The sequence below is a fragment of the Carcharhinus amblyrhynchos genome, chromosome 2 (assembly GCF_965287045.1).
Source record: "Carcharhinus amblyrhynchos chromosome 2, sCarAmb.v2.hapA, whole genome shotgun sequence".
Lineage (NCBI taxonomy): Eukaryota > Metazoa > Chordata > Chondrichthyes > Carcharhiniformes > Carcharhinidae > Carcharhinus > Carcharhinus amblyrhynchos.
Window position 1 is genome coordinate 95,202,582 of NC_137325.1, and position 12,609 is coordinate 95,215,190.

Sequence of the window (12,609 nt, forward strand, 5' to 3'; positions counted from 1 at the left end):
AAGAAATGCAAATTTCAATTTTTTCTTTTTATTGTTTAGCTACACCAAAATGTTGAAGACTGCATTGTGCATCCCGTTCCATCTTCCGTATGCCATGAAAATAAATTCAGTCCCCTGATTCTAACTTCATAACTCGCTGCCCGTAGTTTTTAAACGAGACTTTCCCTCCTCAGAACCCTCTTTAGTACAATCCTCACACTGTCCATGCTTATTGTGGACATCCACCTATACTGACCAATTTAGATTATTGTAGACATCAATTGTAAAAACAGCACTTACAACATATTAAGCACTTTGACTATTTTGGGCAATTCAGAAGAGGTTTTCACACCTCACAAAAGTGTAATTATTTTACTTATATAATCTTCAATTACCATTTTTAAAGCACCACTGATTTCTGGCAAATTGAAATGTTTAATAAATGTCTTTCAGCTTGTACTGTTAACTGTTCACCTGGTTTGATGGAGCTGTGTGACTCCGTACTAAAGTGCACTCAGACATTGACACTGATGGTATCAGGAAAGTGCTGATCAGTATCTGAGTGATGGGAGTACATTCATTTACTCACTTATGAGCTCAAGTTCTGTGGTCCTGATGTTCCGCTTCAGATTGTTTGTGATCCTTTCATGAGTACCATAGAATTGGGAAAATGTGCTATGATACAATTTTGGGCAAAATACTTAAGTATCTTTATGAGCCACTTAAGGTTTTGCCATTCACCATTTTTGGGAGGCAAATCATCTCAACACCAGTGCGCCACTATATATGGTGGGGGAACTGTAAGTCATAAGAAAGTAAGAAACAGGAGCAGGAGTAGACCATAGGGTCCCTTAAGGATAAGTAATCTCCTAGGGAGGCAAAAAAAGAGGAAAAATCCCATATCCAATAAGGGCGAAAGCACTTTGGAAAATTCCTGTCCCGTCCATGCACTGAGGACAGCTTATCCTGTATTTCAGAACCAGAATTAATCTCTTTTACTAACTGAAGATAGACAGTTTGATAATCATACCATTATGGATATATGTAAATGGCTAGTCAATGGGAGTTTTACTATGTGTGTTGCATTATGGTTTCATCGAATTTCTGCTGAGGCATGACAATTTCTTCACATAATGGAAAGCACATTACCAAATTCAAAGCTTCAGAATCCTCCAGACTGACTTATCACAAAGGAATAATTATTGCTACTATTATCATTTAAAATGTTAGATCATGGACTTACATCAATCAATCAAGGCCTCCACAGTGGGTTAAAGTTAGGGCTTTTGAAATCACAAAGAAGTTCTGATTTGAATCTAATTGCTTCTAACATGCACCATTCAGAACAATAAATGACTGACTCTGGTGTCAGAAATTAGAGCCTCGACTGTCTTTTAAATGAACCTTTGATCTGTATGTTCTGTAGCTAAGATGAAAAGGACAAGAGGATGATGAAATATTAATGGAAGCCCTGTCATTTTTATGCTAGGTCGATGATGTTATTGTACTTGGTGGGCTTGGTGGACGCTTAGACCAGATCATGGCCAGTGTGGAGACACTCTTCCATGCCTCAAAGATAACTAAGCTACCAGTTATCATCATTCAGGAGACATCCCTGGCCTACTTACTGCAGCCTGTAAGTATATGACAAGTGCAGTAAATTGTTCTTGCAAAGAAGTTGATTGGTACAAATCTCTTAATAAATTATTTTTGCCAGGAATTCATCTCCCGGTATTGTTAATTGATTGACAAATTTTGTACATCACAGTAAAGTGCACTTCTGACACATACCTTGAAGCGGTCTGATCTCTCGCTGATCTTAGAATTCTGCAGCACATTCATTTAAAGGAAACCTATACTACATAAATATGATCAATAACAATTAACCAACCAATGTAGCATAGGACAATTGAATAGCTGATGTTAGACAGAGTGTCAGGAGAGGATGAGCAGGAGGCAGGAGCTGCTTTCAAAACACTTATAGTCATTTAATGGAAAAATGGAAAGGAAAATTCCCCATTGAATGTTAATTCTTATATTGATTTTCACAACCCAAAACAACCCTAAAATTTAGGGGTTTCCTTGCAGGGTGTTGCTGAATAGGAAATCAAACTATATAAACTGTTTCCCACACCCCAAAGATGTGCTCTTAGGCTGGTTGGTTTTACCAAATTGACACTATTCTCCCCTGAATCTGGCTAAGTCAGGGGTTCTATTTGTAGATACGCAGTGTAGAATAGGTGTAGGGTGATGCGGCGGCGCGGGCTTGTTGGGCCGAAGGGCCTGTTCCCCGTGCTGGGTTGTTCTTTGTTCTTTGTTCTAAACAGCAGATCTTAAACCCAACTAGATAATTATCTGGAATTATAAAGTAGGATATAAAATGTGTCTGTGTTAATTTACAATACACAGAAAAAATATAGAGATTGGGAAAGGAAAAAAACAGGTAGTGATTGATCTCTGAAGAGACCAATTTCAATGAGATCAATGGTAAGGTGAAGATTTTCTCTTCAGTGGAAATTATTTGACTGATATCCAAGATTGTAAACAATTGACAAAACTTGGATATGAGATTTGCACTTGTGAAAAGTATATCTGAGACAGCACCTTGAACTAGAAGCACTAACTTGGTGAAAACATGGAATCTATAACTGTTTTATCTCACTGCTGCATCAATGTTTGTAATTTATAAAAAAGAATGCTTTCAACCTGTTGCCAATATATTGGTACTTACCGAAGTTAAGTGTCAAATATTCCAAGGAGTAACACAGTTTCAGGAAAGGGAAAGCATGACTGGAAGGGAGCTTGTTAGCAGGGATTTAGGAAAGGTTGAGAAGGAGGTCCTGTGGACACTGATCCTGTCCAACAGGTATGATATACTCACTAACTTCAAACTCAAGAAGAAAGACTGAAGATAACCACAATGGCGATCAAGACTTAGAAGGCTGTTTGAGAGAGGGGTCAGTATGTGGGAAAGATTAAAATATAAATGTGGTAGCAGCAGAGGATTCTACAATAGGGGGAGGTGCATAGCATCTAGAGCAACATAGAACAAGAATCTCAAAGGGTGCATCGAGAAGGTGGCTGGAGAGCAACTTGGAAAGATAGGAGCTAAATCCAGTTAACATTGTCTACATTGGAACAAACAATATACAGAGGAACATGGAGATGGTACTGATGTAAGAGTTCCCAGATTATAATTCCTAGACAGATATAATCTTGTGTCTTGCGCACCCTGTTTTTCTGTTGTTAGTATGGATCCTGTGTTAGCTGCATTTCAGCAGCTCCAGTAGCTGCTGAAATGCTGAGGTGACTTTGGTGAATTTCTACAAATGCATTGATCCACAATCTTGATAGGAATAGACGGTAAAGAAAGAGAAAGCTAACGTTTCTATCAATTTGAAGTCCAATAATTCTACTCATTTGAAGTTGGCTTAGAAGCATTTGCATTTCACTATAGATCATCTGAAGTGTTATAGTTATGTGATTCCTTCTTACAAGAAATGTTCAGACTTCTTTGTCATCAGGTATTAATTTTCAGACTGTTTTCTTTGTGGCTGTGTACAGTCACTCAAGAGGCTGCAGAGTAGATTTAAAAGGATGATACCAGAAATGTGTAGGCATGCTTACCAGGAAAGAATTGACAGGCTGACTGTCCTCTTGAAAAAAAGTTGAGGGCTGACCTCACGAATTTCTTTAATAATTCTGAGAAGTTTTGATGGAATGAGTGAAGACAAAATGTTTCTGTCATTTTATTCTTTTGTGAGATGTGAGGGTCATTGGCAAGGTTAGCACATGTTGTCCATCATTAATTGGCCTTGAGAAGGTGGTGGTCTTCATGAACTGCAGGAGCCCATGTGGTGTAAAAACACTCATGTGCTATTAGGGAGAGAGTACGAGAACTTTGACCTATGATACAATTCCAAATTAGGATGATATGTGGCTTGGGAAGAAACAGGTGATGTTCCCATTCATCTGCTGCCCTTATTCTTCTAGGTGTATGAGTTATGGGTTGGAAAGTACAGTAGCAGTGCATCGCATAGATGTTACACTTTTGCTCCTGTGTACTAGTGGTTGAGGGAGTGAATGCTCAAGGTGGTTAATGGAGTACCAGTAAAGAGGGCCACTTTGTCCTGGGTGGTGTTGAGCTTTTTGAGTGTTACTGGAGCTACACTCATCCAGGAAAGTGGAAAGTATTCCTGACATGTGTCTATAAATAAATGGTTGACAGGCATTGAGGAGTCAGGAGATGAGTTAGTCACCGCAGGATTCCCAATCTCTGGCCTACTTTTGTAGCCACAGTATTTATAATTGCTGGTCCAGTTCAGTTTCTGATCAATAGTATCTCCCAGGATGTTGATAGTCTTGTGGGAAGAGCATAACTAAGAGGTCTTCAATTTAAGTTAGTCACCAAGAAATCCAATGGGAAATTGAGATGAAGCTGTTTGACTCAAAAATTGGTAAGAATGTGAAACTTGCTGCTTCAGGGAGTGATTGAAATGATATAGTATCCTGAGGAGAAACTAATCAATCACATGGGAAGAAAAGGCTTAAATGGTTATGATGATAGGTTTAGATTTAAGAAGATGGGAGGAGGTTCGAATGGAACATAAATACCGGCATGGACTGGTTGGATTGAATGGCCTGTTTCTGTGTGTATAACCAGTATTGTTATTAGCATATGCAGTAATCACCAAGCCAGACAATAGCTTCTGAAGTGGCCAAATGGAGCTCTCTGAACCCTCTACTGAATTTTGTCAGGGAACTGTCTTCAATGGCATGAGTCATTGATTGGGTTCCAATTTGCTGCACAAATGCGTTGGTCAGTGTGGAAATGGTTGAGGAGTGGCCAATGTTGGTGTGGCAGTTTGACTGCTGTGGGTGGGTTGTGGGATCTATAATGAGCAGCATGTTGATTCCATTGCTGCTGCCATAAGGTATCTGCCATTATTCTATAACATGGTGGTCTAGCCATACAAGCTGGTGTATTGGGAGGCACATGGGATTTGTAAGGCCCTTGTGTAGTGGCAGGTTTGGACTGATATTAACCTTCTCCAGCAACTTTCTTGTTGCAATATTCTTCTGAATGTGAGAGGTGGCATGTTGCTTAGTTCTGGGAGCCAGGGGAGTTGAGTTGATCTAAGGGTACCTGAGATGATATGCATTGCTGTGCGTACAAGACTGGTATGGGACGAGATATACCATACTGGTGCACAGTATTCTATAGCAAGTTTGCTAAGGAGGTTGTTTCATGTTTTGATCTTTGTTGCCGTCTGCTCAGATGTTTTTTGCATGTCACTGTGCAGTCATGAATAACACCAAGATAAATGGGATGTTGTTTGCAATTCAGTCTCTTGTCATTCAAGGAGATATTGTGGCCCCTCTTGACGCTGGAATTATGGAGGTGGAATATACTTGAGACTGTTTTGTGCTACTGGGGCCATGTCTTACAGCAGCTAGCCAGCTTTGCAACACTGTTGTTTAGTGTTGTCTCTAGTTTAGAAAATGTCCAAACTGGAGCAGCACAACAGATATTATTAGAATAGATGGATTTCTGAGTCAGGCTGGAGGCAGATCGTTGATAGAGAGATTGAAAAGGGTTGGGGCTCAAACAGATCCCTGGGAAAGCCTGTAGGAATGTTTTCACCAGGTGCCTGTCTCATCACTCATGTACACTCCAAACGTCTCCTCAGAGTAATAGCTTGATGGCATCAGTGACCCATGGATGGAGGATTCCTGAGATTTTGACAAGAAGACCAGTGTGCCACACCGTGTTGCATGCTGCAGTGAGATCAAGAAAGACAGCACCTGTTCTGAGGTTATCTTCAGAACTATTTTCAGTGAAGGTGGTTAGGCCAAGGACCTGGTTGCATGTGCTTGATCTTGGTGAAAGCCAGTTTGTTCAACTTTAAAGATTTCCTCCACCTCTGACTCCCTCTCAAAGAACAAAGAAACAAAGAACAAAGAACAACCCAGCACGGGAAACAGGCCCTTCGGCCCAACGAGCTCGTGCCGCCATTTCAACAAAGCATTTTCCTACACCTAACCTGCCCCGTGTGTATGTGAATGGTACCCCTAATGTAGCCAGATCCAGGGGAGAATAGTGTAGGGTCAATTTGGTACACCAATCAGCCTAAGAGCACATCTTTGGGGTGTGGGAGGAAACCGGAGCGCCCGGAGGAAACCCACGCAACCACAGGGAGAATGCGCAAACTCCCACAGACACAGGCCCAAATCCATGTATCTGCACAGCTAACAGTGATAGTCACTGAGCTGTTGTGGTGCCCGTCTGCTGGTCCAGGATTAAGCACACACAATGTACTAGGCCACTCTCGAAACCTCCAAGAGCAGCCCACGCACGACCCACCGTGTGCATGCCCCTCGTTTGACAACAAGGTGGACCGACACCTGTGGATTAAAAGAGACAAAACATTAACATGTAATATTACATTTCCAGTGTCGTCCCAAGGCTCTGACCCTTTTTAATACCGTCTTCTATAACCCTCCATCCCTGTTTCACTCATGTGTCTATCTAAGTAAACCTTAAACAAGTCCAACGTGCCTGCCTCCACCACCTTACTTGGTAGCGCATTCCATACCCCCACGACCCTCTGCGTGAAAAACCTTCTTCTAGTATCCAAATTATACTTCTCCCCCCTCACCCTTAGATCGTGACCTCTCGTAATAGTTGTCCCCAGTCTAGGGAAAAGCCTGCTGACTCTATCTATTCCCTTTATTATTTTATACACCTCTATCAGATCCCCCTTAATCTCCGTCTTTCTAAGGAGAAGAGCCCCAGTTTTTCCAATCTCTCCTCATAACTCAGTCCTTCCATACCAGGCAGCATCCTGGTAAACCTCCTCGGCACTCTCTCCAGGGTCTCCACATCCTTCCGGTAGTAAGGTGACCAGAACTGGACGCAGTACTCCAAATGCGGCCTAACCAACGTTCTGTACAACTGAAGCATTAGACGACAGCTCTTATATTCTATACCCCTTCCTATAAAGGTTAGCATTCTATAAGCTTTCTTCACAACCTTCTCTACCTGTGTTGACACCTTCAGAGACTTGTGCACCTGCACTCCCAGGTCCCTCTGTATTTCTATACTCTTAATTGGTCTACCTTTTATCACGTAACTCCTCCCTGCATTATTCCTTCCAAAATGCATCACCTTGCATTTGTCAGGATTAAATTCCATCTGCCATCTATCTGCCCAGTATACCAACCTATCTATATCTTGCTGTGTCACCTGACAATCCGCCTCAGTATCCGCCAAACCTGCCATCTTGGTGTCATCTGCAAACTTGCTGATCACACCACGTACGCCCTCTTCCAAGTCATTTATATATATTACAAAGAGGAGAGGTCCCAGTACTGAGCCCTGCGGCACACCACTGGTGACTGACCTCCAGCCAGAAAAGGACCCTTTCACTACTACTCTCTGTCTCCTGTTGCCCAGCCAGTTTTCAATCCATCTAGCTACCTGTCCTTATATCCCATGTGCCTTAACCTTTTCTACCAGCCTACCGTGAGGGACTTTGTCAAACGCCTTGCTGAAATCCATATAGATGACATCAACGGCTCGTCCATCGTCAACTGTTTTTGTCACCTCCTCAAAAAATTCTACCAGATTCGTAAGGCAAGACCTCCCCTGAACAAAGCCATGGTGCATATCCCTAATCAGATTGCAATGCTCCAAATGCTTATACATCCTATCCCTAAGAATTTTTTCCAATAATTTTCCTACCACCGATGTCAAACTCATTGGCCTATAATTACCAGGGTTATCCCTACTGCCCTTTTTAAACAGCAGTACCACATTAGCTACCCTCCAGTCCTCTGGGACCTCACCTGTGTCCAAAGAAGAGATAAAGATTTGTGTCAGAGGCCCAGCAATTCCATTTTTCACCTCCCTAAGCAGCCTGGGATAAATACCATCAGGCCCCGGAGCTTTATCCGTTTTTATGCTACCTAAAAACCCTAGCACTTCCTCCCTCGTAATGGATATTTCCTTCAAATGATCTACAGCTCCCTCCAAGACATTACACGACGCCAAACCCCTCTCCTTCGTGAATACCGACGCAAAGTATTCATTCAGGATCTCCCCCATTCCGTCAGACTCGATGCATAGCTCTCCTCCTTTGTCCCTAAGAGGACCAATTTTCCCTCTAACCACTCTCTTGTTCCTAATATAAGAGTAAAATGCCTTTGGATTTTCCTTAATCCTATCAGCCAAAGCCATTTCATACCCTCTTTTTCCCCTTCTAACTCCCCTTTTAAGCTCCCTCCTACTCTCTCTATATTCCTCCAGCGCTCTCTCCGTTCCCAGTTGTTTCGACCTAACATATGCCTCTCTCTTCTTCCTGACCAAGTCTTCAATACCCCCTGTAATCCACTCTCCAATCCTGCCTTTTCTATCCTTCCTCTTTGCCGGCACATGCCTTTCCTGCAACATTATCAGTTTGCCCTTGAAAGCCTCCCACTTACCAACCGTGGACTTGCCCACTAACAGCCCCTCCCAATCAGTGTCCTTGAGCTCTCTCCTAACCCGGCTGTAGCTCGCCTTCCCCCAGTTCAGCACCCTCCCCTTCAGATGGTACTCATCCCTTTCCATTTTTATCCTAAAGTAGACAGACTTGTGGTCACTGTTAGCCACATGTTCGCCTACCGCAACCTCAACCACCTGCCCCGGCTCATTACCCAACACTAGATCCAGTATAGCCCCCTCCCTAGTCGGGCTAGTTACGTACTGCTCCAAGGACTCTTCCAACACACATTTTACAAACTCCTCCCCATCCGTACCTCCAGCTCTAGGCACCTTCCAATCCACTCCAGGAAGATGGAATGCTCTAAGACCTTGCAGCACACATGGAGCAGACATATTGAAGGTAAGTTAGAGTCTTTGCTTGGTTCTGGGAGGCTGATGACTTTGGACATGCACCAGGGTTTAGGCAGTCTTCTTTCGCAGATAACCTTTCTGAGGAATTGACCAACAATGGGCACATGGACCCAGGTATTTAAGGATCTCAGGAAGAATGTTATCATAGCCGGCAGTAGTGCTGGCTTGATTTTTTTGTAGCACATTGTCAACTCCACTGCAGTGAAGGTTCAGGAAATGATCTGAAATTGTAAAGCCTTCAAAAGCCTCTCCACCCAACCTTTATTTGTTTTTCCACTTCTTTCTCTGGGGGCTTCTTTATCACATGGAGAGGATAAGGTGCCACTTTGTTGGCCTTTATAGATGCTCAGCTTGGCGTTAGAGGTTGCTGAGTTGCTGCAAGGTGGCGTAGGAGCCTCCAGTGTTTCTGGCTGGAATGGGTAAAGTTCAAGTTTCTGGACATCTCTTCCTATCTAGTTCAGCGGGCGGTGTTCAAGGATTCCACCAAGTGATCATCTACACCTGTGTCACCAGTTTCCTCTTAGTGTTAAAGGAGAGAAGCACATTCTTCTTCAAAGAAGATTATATACTGGACAATATCCCCTGGAATGGATTTGGTGGAGGTTTTGTGGAAGACTTTGGAGAAGTAGCTATATGCCTGCTCTATGGAATATAGTGGGGCGGTATCAACACCACACACCTTGGGCTGAATTCTCAGGCCCTACCCTGTGACATATTTTTGGTGGCAGGAAGTGGTCCACCATTAGCCGGCAGCAGGATCTTCTGGTCCCACTGCTGTCAGTGGAATTTCCCACTGAATCCACCCCACATCACTGAGAGACCTGCAGCAGGGGTGTGCCATCAGCGGGACTAAAAGATCCTGATGGCGGGAAGAGCCAGAAAATCACCTCACTTATTCCAGCGCTTCATGGTGTTTCTCCCAATTGGCTTTGCACAGGTTCTACCTCTGCTTCTTTGAGCTGGTGATAATAGGTAATTGAAGGCTAATATGGGTCAGAGTTGGTCTGTGTTGACTCTGTGGTAAGCTATGCAATCCTACGTTATACTTTAGAAGTTCTGACTTTGAATATCAGTACAACAGACTGGCTGTTTCAGCAACGATCTCATGCACAGAACGTGGGTCAGATTTCAGTGAGCTTTGGAATGTAGCAAATGTAATTTGCACTTATAACAGGAACTAGAAGAGAGCTGTTTAATTATAGGCTTGCAAGCTTATAATTACTTGTTGAAAAATTAATTAAAATAATGTTTAAAGACAGCATTAGAATTCACCTTGAAGGACGTGGTTAACAGAGGACACATGGTTTGAGGAATCAGAGGTTGAACTTTACATTTTCTTAAATTACGCTATTAGCCTTCTGCATAAGGGTGAAAAAATGGATGTTATGCACCTTTGTTTTTAAAACATATAAAAGAAAGGCAAGTGAAGTAAAGCAATGACGTGCAGAATGGCACTAGGTTGCCGAAACATCTACTTGTAGGTGCAATCTTGTTTTGATACTAAGATTTGAAATTTTATGAAGCTTTTATACAATTAACAACAACGTTTCTGTATTGCCTATAATATAAGAAAATGCCACAAAGTGTATTGTTGGAGTGTTGGCAAACAAAATCGGATACTGTGACACCAAATCATGTTAGTGTCACTTATATTGTGTGACATGTAATGTTTGAAAACCCTCTGGCCCTGCCTTTGTAAGTGTGTACAGGTATTGCTGTAATTATTGACTATATCACAGTAGATTTTTAATCGAGATGATATGAAATACGTCATTTAAATGCATTTTAAAATGGGATGTTGTAACTCACGTTGCTTTAGCGTATTAACTTTGGGGATTTGTTATAATATTAATTTCGATTTTGTTTCTGTTCCTTCCCTGTTAGCCCCTGATACAGGGCTTATGATGAACTTGCTTAACAAGCCTTTTACTGGCAATTCTCAGGCTGGATAGAAAATATCCATCAGCATTTGCTCCTATTATGTGTGAGCGCACTCTTTGTCTGAGATCATCTTGGTCTGTAGACAGAGCTTCTCACCACCTAAACGGGGCGAGCTAGCAAAGTACTAAAAATCTTTGACTGCATTTTTACCACTTCCTTAATAGCTCTCCATGCCTGCAGCCAAAAGACAAACGTGACACAGAAAAGACATTTTCAAACCTTCGTTGTATAGCCTGGGTAAAATGTGTGTCAAATTTGAAATGTATGCAAATTGAAGGGTCTTCTCTTTAAACTTGGTTCCTTTTGAAAATTGCCTGAAGGGCACTGTCAGGATCGTGCTGAAGCTTCTGCTCATTTATGTACTGCAGTTTGCCGCATAGTACTTAGAAATAATTTACAACTTGGAAGCTTAACTGAATATAGGAAATACGCTATTCGTGAAAGTTATTTGATTCACAAGCATGCTGAAACAGAATACTAATTTGAAATGAGAAAAATATCAATGTTACTAAATTTACTGGATTTTGAATCACATGATACTCGAATCACTGCTCTTGAAACAGGGGAAAAAATCCTCAGATTTGAGAAGCGAATAGTTTAATTTCTGGTATTTATAAAAGCTGTTTGTTTTCTCCTTTTTGACTGGGGAAGATTTGCATGACAGTTAAGAGCCCCTAGACTTAATTGACCATTCCTCATGCAATAACTGAGGCAGTTAGTACCAGTAGACTATTTGATCACAAATTTCACATCAAGTTTGACCCTCTTCTACCCCAGATTTTGGAATGGTTACTGGACAGCAATCAAGAACCCAGTCTTGCTGAGTTTACATCCCCTTCTCAAACCTCGGGCTGCTAAGACTGCACCCCAACAGTTGTAGTAGCTGAGACTGTCTGACTGAAAACAGTCCAGGAATTGAATCTGGGACTTTCAGTTTGGATGACTTCCGACAATGGCTTTACTGATAGGCCATTCGTTCACTGCTTGAGTTCTGTATGAAAAACAGTTGTGAAAAGTAGATAATTTTCTATTAGACACAGAATTTTTATTCTTTGAACAGAAGTTAATAGATAACTTCTATTTTTCTAAACAAAAATCTTCTTTTGCTCAAGTTTGTGTTGTCCTCCTCTCATAAGGTGTTGACTCATTCTGAGTACAGTTCTATGGGTGCCAAAAACCCTCCAATCCTCAGCTAAATGATCATTCATCATGAATGATCCTTAGCAGTGAGTACCAGTATGACTATAGTATGTGCTTTAGCCAAAACCAGTGTTCTAGAACATTAATAAACACTTTTCAGGATACGTCACCAGATAGAGCCTCATAATTTGCTGTCATGGCAATAGTGAGGCTACTGCAAAAGGCAGTTTATCAAAAAGCCTTGACAAAGACTGCTTCAGGCACCAAACCTGAATCTGAAGACTTGCTTATCATTTGTTTAAAAGGAAACTGACAAAATAAGAACATCTGAAATTGAAAGTGAAAAAAAATGTTGTTGAACCTAACCAACAAATATAGCCTTGAGGTGATGCTTTGTAGTCTTTGGTTTTGAGCCCGCTTCCTTTTGAATAGTAACGTTTGGAAATATTATTAGGGTGATTCTGCCAAAAAAATTCTAAGTGTTGAATCACATGAAAACTAGAGTACATCATGCTGTTTTTTTTCCAGTGGGCATTTAGAAAAGAATCTCCCATACTCTGTGCGCTGCTGAGTGCACTAGTATAAATCATGTAAAATATCAGAGGGCAGGATCTATTCCCGCTGGAGATACTAGCAACATTGCGCTGAACAGG

At 41.7% G+C, this 12,609-nt stretch overlaps 1 protein-coding gene across 11 annotated transcripts in view; it reads left to right on the top strand.

The window, feature by feature from the left end:
- The window catches only part of tpk1 (thiamin pyrophosphokinase 1), a 360,013-nt gene that overhangs the window by 205,577 nt on the left and 141,827 nt on the right, over nucleotides 1-12,609 (top strand). For all 11 annotated transcript variants that reach the window (XM_080209334.1, XM_080209377.1, XM_080209387.1 and 8 more), the window contains one exon: nucleotides 1,469-1,615. In XM_080209334.1, coding sequence (XP_080065460.1) covers nucleotides 1,469-1,615 — 147 coding nt within the window. The remainder of the gene's footprint in view (nucleotides 1-1,468; nucleotides 1,616-12,609) is intronic.